The following is a 21,790-nucleotide window of genomic DNA, read 5'->3' as shown; positions in this document are numbered from 1 at the left end:
CATCATATTTACCTGACTTAAACTTCAGTTGCCCTTAATTCCTAACACCCTCAAAAGGACGGTCTCTATGAAGGGACTGAATGGACCTAGGGCAAGCTGTAAGCTACCCTGGCATTGAAAGGGGAAAATCTAAGCACCATAAGTATAAAAAGTTAAGAGCATGGTCATGGGACCAACTCTGTCATGACCCAAAAAGAAGTAACTCAATTAGGATCCTGCTGGGTTTAGGTAAGACTAACCTGGCCTGAGGACTGTGGTCTGGAATTTATAGCAAGATGTCCCCAGGAAGCATCAACCTTTAAATTTAATATATCTCTTACTGTAGTCATACAAAATGACTAGAAATATTGTAAGAAGTAAATTTACTATGATTGTTTAAATGGATTACTTACTGAGGAAAGGAGAAAGTGATATACCCTGAATGGAATCTTGAGCAATCTCCTAGTAATATGGAGTGCTGAACCCTCAGATGAGATTCTGTCCTCAATTTAATCCCTTATAACTTCCCCTGAAGGAAAGCCTGACTTTACTTCTGTTTGTGGTTATGACAATATTCAACCCCAACTACGTGTACCCTCCCCCCATCCTTCATGGTTTCTATATAACTATGCTGTAAGGGGAAAGAGGGGACTAGATGAGGAATAAGAAGATAAGAACTAGACTAGAAAAAGGAGGACTATGTGGATGAGGATGAGGGACTGAGGGACTGAGACTACGACCAAAACTACGACTATGGTTGTGCTGTAAGGAGAGATCAGACTACGCTGGGGAGGAGAGAGAAATAAACTGACTACCAACCAGCCTGGGGTCCTGTTTCTCTGTCTCCCACCCCGTTCTTTGTCGCTCCATCGACATGGGCTGGCCAGGGGAACAGCTCTCAGCCACCAAGACCTCGAGTTCCACGAGTTCCACGTGTCACCACGCCTTTCTATTTGAAACTCACATTAACACAGTAATGTTTCCCAAAAGTTCCTTGTTTCTTCCTCCCTGCTCCACCCCAATTATCTCTAATTTAATTTTATTGTTTTGGAAAAAAAAAAGTCCATCTAGAATATAGTCACCATGTGGACTGCTAGCACAGGTTTAAATTGGGTTGGGACAGTACAGTTCCCTCACTCTCATCCCTTCTGATCCCGGGAGCTCCCTCTCAGAATGATCCTGAATACTGACCTAGGAATTAGCCCTGCATACCCGTGGGTGTGGCCCCAAAACAAAAAAAAGAATGTCCTAGCAGATGGTTTTTAAATGTCATGGTTAATTTTATTGTATCAACTTGACTGGGTGACAGAGGCCAGCAATTTGACCAAACATTACTCTGGATATTCTGTGAGGGAGCTTTTGGATAACACTGACATAAATTAGTGTTACTGGAAGGAAGCACAGTCTCTTCTAGCATGTGGTGGGCCACATCCAATCAGTTGAAGACCTTACTAGAACAAGACAAAAGACAATTTTTCAGCTTATGCCTGGAAGTTTCATCTGCAATGTGGACTCTTCCTGATTCTACAGCAGACTGCCTTTGAACATCAATTGCAATTCTTCCCTACATCTCCAGTTTTTCGGCTCCCACCCCACCCACAACATACACTCTTTTTGTTTTGTTTTGTTTGGGGGCCACATCTGGCCATACTCAGGGGTTACTCCTGGCTCTGCACTCAGGAATCACTCCTGGCAGTGCTCAGGGGATGAGCATATGAGATGCCGGAGTTCAAGGCTGGGTCAGCTGCTTGCAAGGCAAAGGTCCTATCCTCTATACTATCACTCCAGCCCACAACATATATTCTTGCAACTGTATATCCAAATTTAAATACATTTGCACATATATTTACACTTCTCACCCCACTCCCCACTGCCTTTGTGTTACATACACACATACACACACACACACACACACACACACACATACACACACACACACACACACACACACACACACACGCACGCAGGCACGCAGGCACGCACACACGCACGGAAAAGAAACAAAATTCCCTACTCTAGTACCACTTCGGGGCACTCCTCGGGGGCTTCAGCCTCCCACCTTCCCCTCCACGCTACCTCCACGCTCCCAACTGGCTGGAGGGGGGGGAGGGGGCGTCTTCTCAGCCAATCAACGTACAACAGAAGCCTCCTCCCGCGCGTCTTTCAAAGGCCTCTTGAGAACCAATAAGCACTTAGAGGCCAGGTCGGGCGGGCCGACTAAAAACAGAGCGGAGCTGATTGGTTTTTAGGAAACGCCCCGCGCCCCGCCTCCCAGAGAACGTACCAATGAGCTGAGAGGAGGGGCGGGCTTGACGTAGGGTGACCGCCGAGACGGCGGAGGAGGCTTGGAGGAGGTGGTGGCCGGTGGCTACGTGGGGCTGCTAGCGATGAAGCCGGTGAGTCGGGCCGGGCCAGGCCGGGATGGAGGGGGAGCTGTCGGGACAGCTTCGATCCTGAGCCCAGTTCTTGGCCCCGGGGCCAGCCCGTTCCAGGTCGCAGCCCCCGACTCTCGCTGTAACCGACCCGGGTGAGGCTGCCCTGGAGGCGCGAGAGCGGCGGCTGCGGAGTCGGGTTGGGAGCGGGGAGATGGACCTGCGGGGTGGCCGGAGGGTGACCGGGAGCTGTCGCCTGCGCACCCCAACCTGATCGGAGGTGGCTCTGCTGGGTTTCGCCGAGGAAGAGAAGGCACCGATTGCTTCGGTGCCTCGGAGTCCTGGATCCCGGACCCTAAAGCCTGCAGCCCAACGGGATACCTTTGTCAAACAGTTGCTGTTTGACAACTGTCGCGGTGGGGGGCGGGGGTCTACCCCACTGCCATCCCCAGGCCAACTGGCACCCGGTCCTGAGAATCATAGGGGATGGAAATGTCCAAATAATTTAGGAACTGGAAAGAACCTAGTGGTTTGCTACCTACGCACAGACTGGAAATCACTCGTCCAAAACCGCCTTAAAGAAGATACAGGGAGAAATCCACTCAAGGGCTGAAGCTTGGCTAATCTCACTGCGTCTCCCACCCCAAAGGGGCCCCACCGACGAAAGGGACTTTGTTTTGAGTTGAGTGGACAGTGACAGGACTAACAGGTCCAGCCAAGCAACGCTGTAGACTGAATAGGCTCTGCCCTGTTATCTTGTACTAACCAGACCATTCTCGACTGTAGTATCAGAAGGGCATTGGGTGGTTAGGTTGCTAATCCCCTGTCATTCAGTCCTGGCCTCACTCACACTCTCTCCACATGTCCCCACAAGAGGTACCAGGGAGTGATCTCATCCTTGGGGTTGGGACAATCTCGGCTCAGGTGGCTCTACCAGTTCTCTGCTCACTATGGACAACTCTAAGGTCTGCCACATACGTGCAAGCCCCTGCATTGTCAACTGCTGCCTGTGACTGGGTAGATCATTCTGATTCTGGGATAAAGAACTGAGAAGCCTGCTTAATTTACAAGCCAGCTTTAAAGCCACATCCTTTAGGTGATACTGTGAAAAAATTGATACTGATCTCCATGAGCCTCTTCAATGTCTCATCTCTCAGTTGGTTCCAATTAGGAAAATGGCTGAAGCCAGAGCGATAGTACAGGTTGCCTTGCATACATCCATCCAAGGTCAGATCCCGGGTTCCCAATATTGTTCCCCAAGCTCTGCCAGGAACCCTGATGTTGCCAAGTGTAACCCCCCCCCACACACACACACACACACAAAGTAAGACCAACTAGGGAGTGGAAGAAAGAGGTGTTTTCTATTGCACAACTCCAATAATCTGCCTCATGAAACTGCTAACAGTTTTAATCCCAACTCTTTAGATCAGCAAAAAAGTAAATCTTATTCTCTCTGACCCAGTGATTCACAAAACTGATTATTCAACCTATAGCTCTCCTTCCCCACCCCAAAGTACTTGGCTGAATAGGGAAGAGTTTTTTCAGAAATGGGTTAAGTACTTCTCTAACTTTGCCTCCTCTGCTCTGATACCAGTTTCTGAATATACAAGCCATTTCCTCCTTTTACCTCAATTGCTGTAGCTTCTTCCCAACCTCCCTAAGTCTCCTGCTTGTAAAAACTATGCACATTGAAGGTTGTGTGTTCGCGGGCTCTCTGAACAGCTCTATTTTACTGCCCATATTCGGTGCTCTTGAGCCTCTGTGTACGGCCTGGATCAGGACGGTTGTTGGCCAAGGGCAGAGGAAGGAAGATGCGAGAGCCAGGCTGGTTAGTCTTCGTTGCAGTTTATTCCAATCCTCTCTCCATTCACTCCTGTCTCCCCTCTGCCTCTCCTGCCCTCTAGTCTCCCCAACTCCCTTCCCTTTCCGGGCTGCCCTGCCCTTAGTCCGGTAGCCAAATCAACATAAGAAAGCCCTTCCTGAGGGCCCACCAAGTTCAAAGGGAACACCACCTAGGATATTCCAAAGCCCTTCCTAACTGCCCAAGGGCAAAATACCCCTTAAGGTGTTTTTCTCTTTTCCTCAGTCCAATAACTATCAACATATCAATACTAGCTATTTTTGTATGGACACAGTAAAAGATAACATTGAGGCTTGTAGGGCAGCTCTCCTGGGAACATCTTGCCACAGACTCACTACAGCACTCAGGCCAGATTAATCATTCCTAACCCTAGCTGGGTCCAAATCTAGTTACTACTTTTTGGATCATGACAGCACTTCTCCATGCCCAAGCTCTTAACTTATAGTTAAGCATTATGGCACTTTAGCCAGGCCCATCTCGATGCCAGGGTAGCACATAGCTTACCACTTACCCTTGTTGCATCTAGTTCCTCGTCAGGACCCTGCTTTTGGAGGCGCTAGGAAGTAAAGGCAGATGAGGCTTAGGTGAGAGAACAGATGCCCAGGAGGGAAATATCACTGAGAGTCATATTACAAAAGCATGTCTTCTTGTGTCCATACAAAAAGGATGTTGCTCTGAATAAACTATGCAAAGGACTTAGGGAGAAGAGAAAAACAATATTTACAAGTCAACAGAATAGAAAGAAAGAAGTTACAAATAAACACAGAGGAATGGGAGCAACCCAATAAACCTAAACTACCTGAAGCTATGCAGGAAGGATGAAACCGTGTTATCCTACACCTGCTCATATTTCAAAACCCACCTAAGGCATCAGCTCCCAGAAGCTTCCTTCAGCTACCTAAGCAGTCTTATTTTTCCTTTTCCTGCTTTGTTTGTTCATGCTTCCACTTAAAATTTTCCTCTTTAATCCATGCATACTAATTCGAAAAGCAGGATATTTAACTTATGAATCTTTGCACCCTCCAGAGCTTGGCAAATAGCAGGTGTTCAAGAAATGTTTGTTAGGGCCAGACAGGGGTTGAGACACTGGTCTTGGCAAGTGGCATGCCCCTGGCACTATATGAGGTCTCCTGATCACTGTCAGGAATGATCTTCGAGCAGAGTCAGGGGTAAGCTCTGAACACCACTGGGTGCTGCCTCCCACCAAAAAAAAAAGATCTGGATGAATAATGATGTCTTCAAACTTTATAGCTGCAGAAAACTAAAGTAGCTTATCTAAGATTATACTACTATTAGTGACAGAACCAAGGCCGGAAGGCAGGTTTCCTGTATAAAACATGTCTTTCCACTACTGTAGTGCTATAATTATTGATATGATTAGTGTGAATAATAAGTGTTAATATTTTATGTTATTATGCTTTGCATAAATTAAAAATATTCATAAAATGTATTTAAGCAAGGATCCGGTATGCTAAGACTATATGTTCTTTACAATTGTCTAATATAACTGATTTCTTGTGAAGCCTAGTTCAATGCAAACAAGTGAGTTTGACTCATCAGATGAAGATCCTATAGAAGATGAACAGACTCCAATTCTGATATCATGGTATGTTAACATTTCTGATCATTCATGCACTAAAATTTTAGCTATAATCATAAGTTATGATCCTTGTAGACTGTAGTGCATATACTGAAAATAGTTGATTCTCTTCTTATACAGTTTTAACCTTTAAGGAATCTTCTAATCTGATTCGTTCGTTATCATAGAATATGTTTTTTAATTTAATTTTGTTTTTTTGGTTTTGGGACCTCACCTGGCAGTACTCAGAGGTTACTCCAGGCTCTGCACTCAGGAATCAATGCTGGCAGTGCTCAGGAGACCCAATGGGATGCCAGGGATTGAAGCTGGGTTAGCCACATGGAAGGCAAGAGCTCTACCTGCTGTACTATATCTCTGCCCCAGAACATGTTTTTTTGAGAGGTAGGGTATCCATCTTTACATATGAAAAGGCTATTGTTGAATCAAGGCATTGAAACAGGATTGGAGTGATTTCCCATTTAGTCCTGTCCTGTCCTGTCCTGTCCTCCCGTTGTTCATCGATTTGCTCGAGTGGGCCCAGTAACATCTCCATTGAAGACTTTGTTATTACTGTGTTTGGCATATTGAATACATCACGGGGAGCTTGCCAGGCTCTGCCCTGTGGGCGAGATACTCTCGGTAGCTTGCCGGGCTCTCCGAGAGGGGCAGAGGAATCGAACTCGGGTCGGCCATGTTGGCAGCGTGCAAGGCAAACGCCCTACCACTGTGCTATCGCTCCAGCCCTCCCATTTAGTACCAAGTCCTATTTGTTCTTACATAATAAAAGACAAGTATACCAAAGAAGGATATATTGAATCATTTATCATGGACAGATCCTAGAATTATCTGCCACAGTAATGCAACCATCAGCTATTCCAGTTTAAAATAAATGAATTGGGCTGGAGAGACAGTGCAGCGGGCAGTGCTTGCCTTGAATGCAGCCAACACAAATTTGATCCCTAGCACCTCATTTGGTACCCAAGTATACCAGAGCACAGCATGAGCAAAGAATCTGGAGGAAGCCCTGAGCTCAGCTAGGTGAAGCCCATAGAATAATCAATAAAGTAAAAGCCTATTATAATAGACACAATATAGTAAAAAAACAAATATTTTTGTATGAAACTGACTTCCAGATGTTGGCAGTGACTTAAGATTACACCAGATACCCTACAACCAACAATCAAATGCTTTACTCTGATCCCTGTGCTTGTAATACTCTAAGTTTCCAGTTCTTTAGTGTATGAAGAGAAAAATAGTATAAACGTTTTGTCCCTGACATTCTTTTGTTCAGCCATCAAATAGCAGTTAACTTTTATTTTCCCTCCCATGAATCTCCCTCTCATTTGAAATCCTAATTTTCAAAGTCAGGTGGCATTAATGTGCCCCATTTTCCTTAAAGCTCTTGCTTTGCAGACAAGGTGAGTCTCTGTCCCCTTTGTCCCTAAAGTACTGCAGCTTGGGAATGAGTGCATGAAATTATTCATTTTAATTGAATTTATGACAAATGAGTGCCCTGTTGTTTCTATCACATTTGTTGAAGGAAATCCTACAAAGAGATCTTAAAATTATAATGAATGTTGGGGATTAAAATGTCAGATGGTCATCTTAAAACTGTTTACCTGAAGTTAATAAATAAATTAGATCTCAGGGAACATAACCACAGAGTAACTGAAATACGCTTTATACTAGCTGTAGACAACTGTGGAATTGTTATGTTTAAGTTTAAATTAATTTGTCACTTTTCAGACTTAAATTGTAACAAAGCAAATGCTAAGCCCCTGTTTTAAAAGTTATAATTTCTGTAAGGTTTTTTTAAACCAACACTTTGATATTTAATTATAAATTTCCTTTTTTAACTTATGTGTTTTAAGCAACCAGGATCAAGCATACACATTGGATAAATTAAATTTCCTTTTATAACTTAAAAAATTATAAAAATTATAAATTACAAAGTTTTTCTTTTCTTTTTAGGCTATCCCTGTCACGAGTGAATTGTTCTCAGTTTCTCGGTTTATGTGCTCTTCCAGGTAGGAATGCTACAGTTGACTTCCTGCTGATATATTTTAAATAAAACTTATGTCAGCTGATATATCATTCTTTGTAAGAAAATCTCATGGGCCATCGGTACTGGGAAATCCGTTTTGGAAGCCCTCACTGTGAATCTATGTTCTAGATCAGAGGTCCCCAAACTTATTTCGCCTATCACTCCTCTTAGACCAAAAAAAAAAAAAAAATCACTCAGTACCCTCCGTGCCCTCCCCTTGGGAATCTACCTACTTCAAGTGAACAACCAGAAAGTGACCCCCAATTTCACCTGAAACAACTACTGCCCCCTCCTCCATTGCCCACTTTGGGAAACGCTAAAATAGATCTAAACACTCAAAGAAAAACAATAAAATAGATTGAAAAATACAGAACTGTATAAAGGTTGTTGATTTTTAAAAATTGACCTTTTCACATGTCTTATCACTACTTATAGGTTGTAAATTTAAAGATGTTAGAAGAAATATCCAAAAAGATACAGGTAAGTGTAATAGAAAACAGTCATATTAACATCTAATTTTCAAAAACTAAAAATCTTTGTTAATAGGAACAAACTGCACTTTTCTTAGTATGTCAAATAAATTTTCCGTATTTTATAGTTTTCAAACTACAGATTTATCCTAATATGTGAAGAGATATTTGTGAAGAGAAGAACATCATTTCCGAAACATGAAGTTGCTTTTTCTGATTGTTGTGTTTATATTATACATAAAAAGTACATTTGAAGTTAGTTGGTGTGACATTAAGTGATTAAGTGAGATAAGTATGTAAATAGGAAAACTTAATATTATACTGCCTACATCTTTGAAAATATTCTTTACAGAGTTGACTATGGTAGTAGAAAATAAGCCTGAGCTAGGAACCGAGGTGGTAATGAAATTTTCCATCCTGTGTAGAAAATTTAGACAAGTGATGGAAAAGTGATGGGCTGACCTTTGCAAGCCCAAGAATGTTCAACACTTTTATAGACTCAAGACTATGAATCCAGCAAATATTTTTGTAATCTGTACCACTCTGGAATGTACACACTGCAAAGTACAAAAAAATTGGATTTTTAAAATATTTTATTCTGGTTAACCTGAAATAGCAAGTTTAATAGTTCTATCGGTAGCCTTACTGCACTGCAGCACTGTCCTGTTGTTCATCGGTTTGCTCGAGTGGGCCCAGTAACGTCTCTATTGTGAGACTTGTTGTTACTATGTTTGGCATATTGAATACGTCACGGGTAGCTTACCAGGCTTTGTCATGTGGGCGAGATACTCTCAGTAGCCTGCCGGACTCTCTGAGAGGGGCAAAGGAATCGAACCTGGGCCAACCAGGTCGGCAGCATGCAAGGCAAACGCCCTACTTCTGTGCTATCACTCCAGCCTTACAATGTATCTTAAAAAAAGATGTAGATGTTGCATGATTCTGAGTTTTCAAATCTTAAAATATTTTTGTGATTATTCTGTACCACAATGGTACAGATTACAAAAATATTGCTGGATTCATAGTCTTGAGGCTATAAAGGTATTGAACATTCTTGGGAATGCAGTATATAAATCATATGAGAAATGTGATGAGGAAACCCCAAATCTCCCTAGCAGAAATTTCTGTAGTTCTTCCTCAGTTCTTTCTAGCGAAGTTTAAAATCCACTGTAGAGTGGAAATTGTCCTATTTAAATGGCAAGGCCAATGCAAGAATTACCCATCCTTAAAATAGGTAAGTATGTTAACTACAGGTTATTTAGCAAATGCAAAGGCCCTCCCGTTGATCGTCGATTTGCTCGAGCGGGCCCAGTAACGTCTCCATTGGAGACTTTGTTGTTACTGTGTCTGGCATATCGAATACTCTCGGTAGCTTGCCGGGCTCTCCGAGAGGGGCGGAGGAATCGAACTCGGGTCGGCCATGTTGGCCGCGTGTAAGGCGAATGCCCTACCCGCTGTGCTATCGCTCCAGCAAATGCAAAGATAATAGGAATATCTTGAATAACACTGTCCAATAAGTATATAATAGGAGTGAAAAATAGGAGCAGTATATAACTGGTAAGAGCGACTAGGAAAGTGACTCAGTGATCAAGGCTCACAGGGATCTGTACTCAGTGCCTACTATCACATGGCCTCTGAAGCACTGCAGCCCTGGTGGCCCGCTAAGACTACTAGTTCACTGGTTCCCAGGAGCAATGCATCACTGGGTCTGAGCACTGAATAGTGGGGTCCAGTTAGCCATGTATCAGTGAGAGTAGCTTGTAGGCCCCTGCTTGAGGTGCTCCCACCATTTCTTCAAATGCCTTGGTGAAGTTAACTGAAATAATATTGTTTGCTTCATTTAACCCAAATAATATCACCTTGATGGGTTTTAAGTTCAAAACAAATGATTTTTGAAAGGGTTTTATTCTGTCTTAGACTTTGAAATCAGAAATGTATGGATTTTAGACTTATATTTTAGAGTAACCGTATTTCAAAAGCAGCTCTCGAGGTTCATTATAAAAAGTATATTCAAATATTATACGGCTAAATGTCCATGAAATTAAGAGGTAGGGAGAAAATGGGGTCTTAGACAGAACTAGATGCCATTTTAATTTTTTTGGCTTTTTGGGTCATACCTGGCAATGCATAGGGGTTACTCCTGGCTCTGCACTCAGGAATCACCCCTGGTGGTGCTCAGGGGACCATATGGGATGCTGGGAATTGAACCCGGGTCGGCCGCATGCAAGGCAAATGCCCTACCCGCTGTGCTATTGCTCCAGCCCCCTAGATGCCATTTTAAACCAATTCCTCCACAGTAAATTTTGTCAGAAGGAAATTCCAGTGTATAGAATAGCTTATATAGTACTCTGATGCATATCATTACAGTAAAATTAGCTAAGCTACGTAATTCTAATAAAGTTAGTGTTTTATTTCCGAGAGACCTTGTCCATAGAATTAAATATGATACTGAGGAGTTTTCCATCAAACAAGGGAAAATACAATTCCTTGCACTGAAGTCCATCTGCAGTGTTTAGAGCAAAACCATACTTATGGTAAAAACAAACATGTTTGGTTTGGAAAAAAAAATAGAAAGATGTTCTATGATTCTCAAGAGTTTGTTTGAAAATATAACTTATTAATCTTTTTAAATTTATCTTTAAAATTCAATAAAAATCTTAACTTATTAAGATTTACTTTTAGTCATCTTTTGGTTCAAATGTTTCTAATTCCTATATTGTGCTTAAAGACTATTTTAATTATTTTAGTGGTACTTGGGATCTAATCTACTGTCTCTCATGTGGGGCATGCACTCAGCCACTGAATAACATCCTGAGTCCTTAGTGACTTTTTTTTCCCTAGTTGGAAATCAAATCAACGTTGTTTTGTATTATCAACAAGCACTTCATGTTTATAGATAATTGGTTGTTATTTATGTAGTTTCACTTAAGAAATTTAAGTTCATAGTCTCCCTGTTGGCCATATTTAAATCTGTGATGTCTTACACATGTGTCCATGTGTATCTTGGTCTATTGACAGAAGAATTAAAGAGCTATGGTATACAAGACATATTTGTTTTCTGCACCAGAGGGGAACTGTCAAAATATAGAGTCCCAAACCTTTTGGACTTCTACCATCAGTATGGAATTATCACTCATCATCATCCAATCCCAGATGGAGGGACTCCTGACATAGCCAGATGCTGTGAAATAATGGAAGAGCTTGCAATCTGCCTTAAAAATAACCGGAAAACCTTAATACAGTACGTTCTCCCTTTCTCCTTTTGTCCTTGAGAAATGTCCCAACCAAATTGACTTCTTGAATCATTATGTCCTCATTCTCTTATTACCTGTGTTATAGTTTGTTACAAGGGTAAAAAGGAGACACTGCATGAAAGTTGGTAGAATGATTGATGTCTGGTGCACAGCAAGCACCCAGATACTGGCCATTATCATGTCTGAACAATAAAAACAATAAAGGCATAGGCTTGGAAATTTTTGGAGTGGGGCTACAGGGGCTTTTTTTTTCACTCCCTTTTGTCTTAAACCTTTAGTTATCATTTTGGAACATTTTCCCTCTCAATAAACAAATAGCATCATTCTGGTTTTACAATAACACCTTACTTGGCACTCAGCCTTTCAGTTACTCTTAGTTGCTGCAAATAGCAAGAAAATCTACTTTTTTTAAAATTAGCAGCAAACAAATCATCCTGAAGTATCAAGGCATCTTAAATATGACTTAAAAGCTATATTAATTGATAATGATTTTTGCCAGAATAAAAGAACTCTCACTTTGGTCAAGGTTATACACAAACTGTTGGTATGAAAGTCTGAAACAAAATGGGATAAAAAAAATTTAAAGAAAAAAGTAGCTTGAAGAAAGGAAGAAGAAAGTGACAATTAACAGTAAACAGTAGCACTGCAGAGACCAGGAGTCCTTCATTGCACTTAGTACTTGCAGAATCCTTATAAACTCTGAGTAGCTTATTCTTTGGGGGGGGGGGGGGGGGAAATGGAACATTGTATAGTTTGTTGTTACTGTGTCTGGCATATCGAATACTCTGGGTAGCTTGCCGGGCTCTCCGATAGGGGCGGAGGAATCGAACTCGGGTCGGCCATGTTGGCTGCGTGCAAGGCAAACGCCCTACCGCTGTATAGTTTGATACCTCAAAAACCCTAAGGCCCCAAAAAATCACAGTTTTGAGCTCAAAATAAATAGATCAGAGGCTGGAACTATAGCTCATCAGGTAGGACTTCTGCCTTGCACGCAGCCAACCCGCCTTCGATTCCCAGCATCCCATATGGTCCCCTGAGCACCGCCAGGAATAACCCCTGTGACTCAAAAAGCAAAAAAAAAAAAAAAAGATCATTCCAGATAACCATGCAGTCTCAGGACAGCTAAGGAACAGCAAGCCCAGCCGACCTCCCTAGAGGCCAAGCTCAGGAACCTCCTGTCTGTAGTTCCCATTCTGAAAGCTACAGCAAGAGTCTTTGTGGACACAAAGTCTTGTTGGTGTCTGTAGAGGCACAAAAACACAAAGAGCACAATTGGACCTGGGTTTAGAAGAATAAGAATCATTCAAACTGAGGAAGAAAGATAGTATGGTGTAAAGTCGTATAAATTTGGCGGAAAGCTACTGCGTTATTTGGCAAATCCTCATCAATCTGAAACAGTGGGCACGGTAGAAACTAAGGATCCAGTCCTGTTTGGTCCTCTGCCACATACATCTGTCTAAAACTACCATAATTGATGTTCATAATAGGCCATCAGCACCAGATTATGTTCAGTCTCCTTCCGAGAAAGTTAAGGCTATGTAATATATTTTGGGGAGAGTCTTTGAAAATAATAAAAGTGGCTTTGTTGCCTTGAGGATTAATCTTCATTTCTCTAGGACACCCATTTATGGAGAATTGTTCATTTTTTTACCATGTTAGATAAGAGCAGTTAGCATTTGTTGACTTTTTTTTTTTTTTTTTTTTTTTTTTGCTTTTTGGGTCACACCTGGTGATGCACAGGGGTTACTCCTGGCTCTGCACTCAGAAGTTACTCCTGGCAGTGCTCAGGGTACCATATGGGATGCTGGGAATCGAACCCGGGTCGGCCGTGTGCAAGGCAAATGCCCTACCGGCTGTGCTATCTCTCCAGCTCCCAACATTTGTTGACTTCTTTTGCTGTGCCAGGACTTGTTCTAATGATCCCTTTACAAATGTTTTCTCTCAGCACACGCAGATGTTTTCTCTCATTTAGCACTCACTGACGACTATGATATATATATATATGTGTGTATATATATATATATATATATACATATATATATGAAAAGTTGAGAGGCCCAGAGAAACAAAGTAACTTGTTCAGGTTCATATATTTAATAAATAGCAAAGAGATTCAGGATTCCACCAAGACAGTGGGCTAGAGAGCCCATGCTCTGAATTTCTGTAGTACAATGCCTCTTTATTCTTTTTAGATACAGAAAGAGTAATATTATATGGACAGCACTTGTCTCATAACTATTAAGGATTAGACAGGGGAAAATAAGGTAAAGGGACAGTTGGTTAAAAGTCTTATATCTGTTTAATAACATGTTCCTTTCTCAAATGTGGATCCTGGAATTTTAAAAGGTCAATTAAAATTGCCCTACCTTCCCTTGCCCCTGAAAGATGTTCAAAATGCCTCCCAACAAACAAATACACTTTGCTCTCTATTGATCAATGTGAAACTAGTTATTAACCTGCACATACAAAGCCTTGTGCTAGGTTTTTAAATTAGAGGAAAGAATGCATAGGTCTCAGTTGTGATTGTTGGGTCAGAATGAATGTACTAACTTTAACACTCTAATTCCCTTTCAGTTGTTATGGAGGACTTGGGAGATCTTGTCTTGGTAAGAACTGTATTTTTACTCAATATTTTTATATTACTTCAAATTTCTATTTCTGGACCTGTTCATTCTGTGTTAAAGTGAAACAAAACACAATATAAATCTGCTAGGAACCAATGGATAATGTAAAATCCTAAATTTTATGTTCCCTAGAAAACTTGGATGGATGAGAAGGGAGGCATTTTCAGCATTGTTTTGGAGGATTCTGTAAGATATACTTTACAAATCCTAGCACCTGCATTCTTGGTTTCTAATGTTCTCCCTGTGCTGAGAGTTATGATACTGACAGTGACTTCTAAATAATATCCATAGACAACATATGTATGAAAAATAAAACTTCTGTGTTAACCTAAAAAAAAATAATAAAACTGTACACATGGGGCTGAAGGAATTAGTACAACAGGTAGGGTGCTTACCTTGTAAACAGCCAACTTTCCATCCCTGAAAACCCATATTTTCCCCAGAGCCATCAAGAGTGATTCCTGTGCACCAAGTATAGCCAAAAAAAAAAAAAGTTTTTTTTTAAAATACATTGTACTTGTGTTGGGGAAAAGTTAATAAAAGTGTCTCAGTAGAGTAAGAGTTATTCCTTTTAATGATGATAAAATTTTAAAAAATTAACTTAAACATGTTCCAAGGACAATATCCCAACAGACACCCCATAGAATAGTAAAAATAAGTATGTATGTATATATAGATACCTAAACAAGTATATATATTTGCTATATCTAGGATAAAGAATTCTTAAAACTCAAAAAGACAAAGCACTCGGTGAAAAAATGGGCAAAGGATAAAAAACATTTTTCCAAATTAAATGCAGTAGCACCTCAAATATCATTTTGTTCAATGCTATTTCATTGTAATAATAAAATGGTGTTGACATTGTTAAAGGAGACATATTTGAGGGTCTGCTTCATTATATGTAGTTTCATGTAGAGTCAAGTGTAAAAAATATCATATGCGTGCACAGGGGAGCGATGCGAAGATGATGATGTGTTGTTGGTGGGCTCTAGGGGCAGCTTTCTTCGATCTCTCTCTCTCTCTCTGGAGCCCTTCATCTGGATTCTGACTCTGCTTCCCTCTGCTCTTACAGTCTTAGTTTATATAGCAATCACATAGGGTGGTGACACAAAGGTGTGTTGAACATTAACAAATCAACAAAGAAAGGTAAGACCAGGAGATTTAAATCTCCAGGAGATTAACTCAAGGATAAAGTCTCATCTAAAGAGATTACTCTGGATTAATAGGAGATCCACTTAAGGGCGGGATCCCATTCAGGGTGTGTCGATTTCTTCTTCCTCAGCTTGCAATCCACTTAAATAGTTGTAGTAAATTTACTTCTAATATTTCTAGCAATGTCATTCTGTATGAGCACAGTAAGAGATATATCAAAACTTAAAGTTTGCTTCTTCCTGAGGACATCTTACCACAGTCCTTAGGCCAGGTTAGTCTTCCTAACCCCAGCAGGGTCCTAGTCTTGTTACTTTTGGATCATGTCAGCATTTGTCTATGATCATGGTCTCAACTTATAGTTGAGTATTGTGGCGCTTTGGCCTGGCCCATTTCGATGCCAGGATAGCTCACAGCTTGCCCTGGGTCCATTCAGTCCCTCGTTGGGGCCCTGATTTTGGGGTGCTAGGAACTAAGGGCAACTGAGTCGAGAAAGCAGATGCCCAGGAGTAAATATTATTGGAGTCAATCAATTCCCAGGTTACAAAGCATAATATTAACTGTCTTCCTGTGTCCATGCAGAAAGGACATTGCTTTAAGGTAAACTAAGTTCCCTGTGGCAAGGCTGAATGGACAAACCCATTGTTATCTTACAGTAAAGGTTTGCAAGAAGCTATCTATGACATTAAGTGAATGTATAAATAACACACAGGCACATGGAAAGAAGCTCATCATCAGAGAACTAGAAATCAAAACCACAATGAAAAGTCATTTAATATCATTAGAATGACTACTTTTTAAAACACAGATAATGCATGTTGGAAGGATGTACAGAACCTGGGAGCCCCATACACTACCCGGGCTCTCATAACATGTTCTGGCAGTTCCACAGTTAAACACAGTTGTTCTGTGATCCAGAAATCCCATTCCTATGTAGTCCAAATAAATTAAAACATAACAACTACACAAAAACTTGATCATAAACACATAGAGCAACATTCATAATAGTCCAAAAATGTAAGCAACTTAAATGTATCAACAAGTACATAAAATGTATCTCCATATAATTCATTTTTAAAAACAAATGGAGAACTAATAGATGCTACAATATGTGTAAATCCTAAACACTGTACCAAGTCAAAGAAACCCAAAGCAGCACAGTGAGTCTGATGCATTGATAGGACATGTCCATGATAGGCAAATCCATGAGACAAAAGCAGATTAGAATTTGCTTAGGGCACGTGGGAGGATGACACGGATGTGCAGTGTTTCTGTTTGAGATGACAAGTGTTTGAAAATTGATAGTGGTGAGTTTTGTACTATCTATGATAATGCTCAGTTACTGAATTGTGTACACTTTTACTGCATTGTGTAGTATATGAACTATAACAATAACGCTATTAAAAAGAATGAAGCCAGTGTTAGACTTTAATCCAGCCATATATATCACTGTCCTCCCGTTGATCATCGATCTGCTCGAGCGGGCCCAGCAACATCTCCATTTTGAGACTTGTTGTTACTGTGTTTGGCATACTGAACACGTCATGGGTAGCTTGCCAGGCTTTGCCGCGCGAGCGAGATACTGTTAGTAGCTTGCTGGGCTCTCCAAGAGGGGCGGGGAATCGAACCCACCTCGGCCGGCCTGGCTGCATGCAAAGCAAATGCCCTACTGCTGTGCTATCGCTCCAGCCCAATCCAGCCATGATCACTTAAAAATAATAACTATCCAAGACACATACTATGGGGCCCGAGAGATAGCACAGTGAGTAAGTCACTTGCCTTGAATTGGTTGACCCAGGTTCAATCTCTGGCACCCCATACAGTGGGAATGAGCACCACTGGGAGTGATTCCGCAGTGCAGCACTAGGAGTAACCCCTGAACAACTCTGGGTTGTAGCAAAAAAAAAGGGGGGGGGGACTACTAAAAAGTTTGTCTTTTAAATCATTTGGAACAGTTACACCAGACTCAGTGCAAAATTCTAAATATACAATGTTCTTCCCTGTTATTAATTATTTAATAACGTGCTATTTTCTATCATTTTCTATTAGTAGCCGCTTGTCTCCTCCTATACCTGTCTGATGCAGTATCACCACAGCAAGCTATTGACAGTCTGAGAGATCTGAGAGGATCTGGGGCAATACAGACTATAAAGGTAAAGTTTATTTCTCTTTTTGTGGTTGTGGTTAGGAGCAAACCGTTAAGAATACAGCATAGGGGCTGGAACGATAGCACAGCGGTTAGGGTGTTTGCCTTGCATGCGGCCGTCTCGGGTCCAATTCCCAGCATCCCACATGGTTCCCTGAGCACTGCCAGGAGTAATTCCTGAGTGCAGAACCATGAGTAACCCGAGCATCGCCGGGTGTCACCCAAAAACGCAAAAAAAAAAAAAAAAAAGGTGATAGCACAGCGGTAGGGCATTTGCCTTGCACGCAGCCAGCCCAGCCAAACCAGGTTCGATTCGTCTGCCCCTTTCGGAGAGCCCTGCAAGCTACAGAGAGTATCTGACATTACTGGGCCCGCTCGAGCAAATCAATGAACAACGGGAGGACAGTGCTACAGCAGAGTATATCATCAAAAGGGCAATGAAAATCCAAATGCAGATGAAAACCCAGTGCATTCTATAGATCGTTTCTTATGTTTTCATATTCAACTACAATCTACATGTCTGAAAAAGTTAAACAAAAATAACTGGGAGCCAGAGTGATAGCACAGTGGCTGACCCAGGCTCGATCTCCAGCACCCTATAGGGTCCCCCCGAACTTGCCAGGAGTGCACAGCCACGAATAGGCCCTGAGCACAGTCAGGTGTGGCCCAAAACCCAAAAATAAACTATGAAAAAAAATTTGAACTTTTCCCAGTTTACTTAAAAAAATAATATTTTTTTCAGTAATGTTAATGTTGTTCAGCCGCCCCCATCCCCCAACCCCCACTTTCCTTCCCTCACTTTGTAACCTCAGTTCTGTTGTCACAGTCCAGGGGTTTGTTTTCATTTGCCATCATTCATTCCCTTTGTTTCTTCACATACCACGTACAAGTGAGATCATCCCAGCATTTGTCCTTTTCCCTCTGGCTATTTCACTTGCCATGATACCCTCTAGTTCCACCCAAGTTGTAGGAAAAGGTAGGTTTTTGTCTTTTCTTATAGCTGGGCAGTGTTCCATTGTGTTTACAGAACACAATTTCATTATCCATCATTAGTCTCCGGGCATTTGGGTTGTTTCCAGATCTCAGCTATTGTAAATAGGGCTGCAGTGAACATGTGTGTGCAAATCTCTTTTTCAGTTCATGTTTTTGTGTTCTTGGGATCGATGCCAAGGAGTGAAATCACTGGGTCATATGGTAGTTCCATTTCTTGTTTTGTTTTGTTTTGAGACGTCTCCATACTGATTTCCACAGAGGTTAAAACAGATGGCAATCCTACCAACAGCATTTACTCTTGCAGTACCTACTACAGTTTGGGTTTTGTCCATTTAGCTATAGAAAGAGATCCTCTCTCTGTGAAAAATAAACCTAGTAGTGTCTTACATTGATTTTTTTTTAAAAAATAAGAAAGACCTAATGAAGATCCCACTATGCCCCCAAAGCATTTAATAAATATACCCAATGCCCCCAAAAAAAGAGAAGAAAATGTAAAGAAATGCTAACTGACCTTTACAGTGATAATCTCATTTACTTTAATGCACTTAAATTAGTGCAAATTTACTTTACTGCCCCTAAAATACTGCAGTAGCAATGCCCCCAAAATGTTATATATTAATCATGCTACTGAAAAAACTCTGCAAGTTTCATTTTAGTTTTAATCGATAAAGGTAATTAATTTACTTTCATTTCTCAAATATCCAATCTCCAGCGCTAGGACTAAGTCAAGAAGAAAACACAAAAAAATTCTCCCCAAATAAGGAATCTAACCAGGCATTATGTATGTGAATTATTCAAGTAACTGAAACTCCCCAGGCAGCCTTATTCTCAAAGTTTCTGTAAGGTCATTCTCACAACCCACACCGGAACCACTTTACTGTTTACCATCTTAAAACAGAGAACAACCCACATTACCTCTTAAAATCAAGTGATGCTTCAGATTATTCTCAAGTCTCTCTGTGAAACAAGATGTTCAAACATTGTGTGTATTTGTGTACCTATTAAAACAGGCTGACAAGTTATCAATCGGTCCTTGGGTGGGAAACAGGCTTTCCCATCTCAGTGCTCCTGAAGGTCTGTGCAATTTCAGCTTCTCATAAATGAATTGAGATTGATAGAGTATCCTCACTCTTCAGGGAAAGTATTAAAACTCCAAATTATGTATTGTATAGCTTTTATTGAGGGGCTTATCTGTTAAGATTAGATAATTTTTTAAATATTGTCTATTAAAATTGTTTCAATTATGTCAACAAAAAAGCAGTAAAATGACACTTTTCTAAACTAAGAAATAGATTTTCTTGACTATATCACCATGATTACTGAAGAAAATGCCCTCTATTCCCTGCTTAACCCCCCAAGGAAAAGCAGATTGCAAAAAATATGCTTTCATGTACTATTTTTAATGTTATTTGCTCCTGCCTGTAAAAAGAGTATTTTATGATTTATAAAATATTCATCGATATTTCATGTACTCTTGTTTGTCAAGGACTTTTTTTTAAAGAAAAATTTCCACACTGTGCAACTTTAATGAAAGATAAAACTTCATAGGCAAATGCTTCTTCATCCAAAGGGATATGAAACTATTCTTCACAAATATTCTTGACTTGTACTAGTAGCACTGTCCTCCTGTTTTTCATTGATTTGCTCAAGCGGGCCCAGTAACGTCTTCATTGTGAGACTTGTTTTTACTGTGTTTGGCATATCAAATATGTCACAGGGAGCTTGCCAGGCTTTGCCGTGGGGGTGAGATACTTTCGGTAGCTTGCCGGGCTTCTCCAAGAGGGGTAGAGGAATCGAACCCGGGTCAGCCAGGGTGGCTGCGTGCAAGGCAAACACCCTACCCACTATGCTATCGCTCCAGCCCTACTCCTACTAGTACTTTAACTATTCTCTAGTAACTTGTTTTTTACAGTGTATTTCAATTTGTCTTTACTTTTTTCAGCAATATAATTACCTCCATGAATTCCGGGAAAAATTAGCTGCACATCTATCATCAAGAGATTCACTATCAAGATCTGTATCTAGATAAAAAAAAAAAGTCAAATATGGCAATACCTGAAATTTAAAAATTTTCTAGCATAATTTATATTGAAACAACTGTTATCAACTTGAATATGCGTGTATTTGTGCAGACATTCCTAAAATTTTTATTGACAGATTTTACTGTGTCTCTTTTATCTGTGTTTAGGAAGAAAGAAAAATTTCTTAAGTTTCCCATTTTCAATGGTTCTGATTGCTCTGGTATATTTTTCCTGAAAGTAATGCTGAAACAACCATATGAAAAACATGGTTGCATGTTATCATTTGCTAAGATTTTCCTATTTTACTCTTTATAAAAACTACTAGGTGACATGACATGGTAATAAAAATAAAAATTGGCACAGATGGGCCAGAGAGATAGTCTAACAGGTAGGGCACTTGCCTTGCATGTGATAGATCCATGTTCAATCCTGGCACCCCATCTGGTTCACCTAGTCCATCAGGAGTTATCCCGAGGGAGAGGCAACAGGAAGCCCTGAGTACAGCCATATGGCCCCTAAACAAAAATAAATAATAATAATAATAATTTTTTAAAAATACTAGAGGGCTGGAGAGACAGCACACTGGGTAGGGCCTTTGCTTTGCATATGGCTGACTTTGGAGGTAGGGATGGGGAGCAGGCGTGGGGGACAGGTTCCATCCCTAGCACCGCATATGGTCCCTGGAGCTTCAACAGGAGGAAGCACTGCCTGGTATGATCCAAAAACTTAAATAAATAAAAGTCTAAGTTGGTCCAGACAGCGGCACGGGTCACTCAGTTGGGGAACACCTGTCTTGCCTTGTGTGAGAGTCCCCGGGCTCAAACTTTGACTTAAAAAAAAAAGGAGGGGTGGGGGAGTGTCCAAGATAAAAGTGTTTTAAGTAGCTTTACTCTTGATTCCTCCAAATTTTATCATACTAGATCCTCCCTAACAGGTGTTTTCCCAGCATTACTTGGAACTCAGAGACAAGGAATTCACGGGTTCAGGCAGCTGCTGCTATTTTTAGAGTACTTTCTTCACACTAGGAACTGCCCAGGGAAAATGTAGTGCCTTCCATATTAAAAAGCATCTATGTAGAGATTAACAATGTCCAAGTCTCTCTACCTCTCCTGTTACTTTACAATTTTCTGCCTTTAACTTCAAGCAAAGAGCTACCAAAAGCAGTCTTCTGATCTGTAGACAAGAATCACATGAAGAGTCAGAATTTCCTGTTCGAATAGACATCAGTGGTTCCCGTGTCACTCACAGGCATCCGGGGCTGCCCCAACTGCTAGCAATCACACATGTCAAAACTGGTCATC

At 41.0% G+C, this 21,790-nt stretch overlaps 1 protein-coding gene across 2 annotated transcripts; it reads left to right on the top strand.

Annotated features, from left to right (window-relative positions):
• Positions 1-2,308: 2,308 nt before the first annotated feature.
• Positions 2,309-20,518, top strand: CDKN3 (cyclin dependent kinase inhibitor 3). Of its 2 annotated transcripts, none has more exons than XM_056133670.1 (8): positions 2,309-2,375; positions 5,736-5,818; positions 7,763-7,818; positions 8,271-8,315; positions 11,321-11,543; positions 14,131-14,162; positions 17,382-17,482; positions 20,411-20,518. In XM_056133670.1, exons 1-8 carry the CDS (start codon positions 2,367-2,369, stop codon positions 20,495-20,497), a joined length of 636 nt encoding a protein of 211 aa, XP_055989645.1. In that variant the 5' UTR covers positions 2,309-2,366; the 3' UTR covers positions 20,498-20,518. The 2 variants fall into 2 exon arrangements, with proteins under 2 accessions (XP_055989645.1, XP_055989644.1); XM_056133669.1 differs by having other exon boundaries at positions 17,379-17,482.
• Positions 20,519-21,790: the final 1,272 nt, after the last annotated feature.

The sequence above is a fragment of the Sorex fumeus genome, unplaced genomic scaffold (assembly GCF_029834395.1).
Source record: "Sorex fumeus unplaced genomic scaffold, SorFum_2.1 ptg000098l, whole genome shotgun sequence".
Classification (NCBI taxonomy): Eukaryota; Metazoa; Chordata; class Mammalia; order Eulipotyphla; family Soricidae; genus Sorex; species Sorex fumeus.
Note: the sequence above shows the minus strand (reverse complement) of the source record. Positions and strands in the feature narration are given on the sequence as shown.

Excerpts from the sequence above, each read along its gene's own strand:
- CDKN3 (XM_056133669.1), top strand. Across the intron at positions 7,819-8,270 it reads CGGTTTATGTGCTCTTCCAG|GTTGTAAATTTAAAGATGTT; the intron begins GTAGGAATGCTA and ends CACTACTTATAG. Across the intron at positions 8,316-11,320 it reads AAATATCCAAAAAGATACAG|AAGAATTAAAGAGCTATGGT; the intron begins GTAAGTGTAATA and ends GTCTATTGACAG.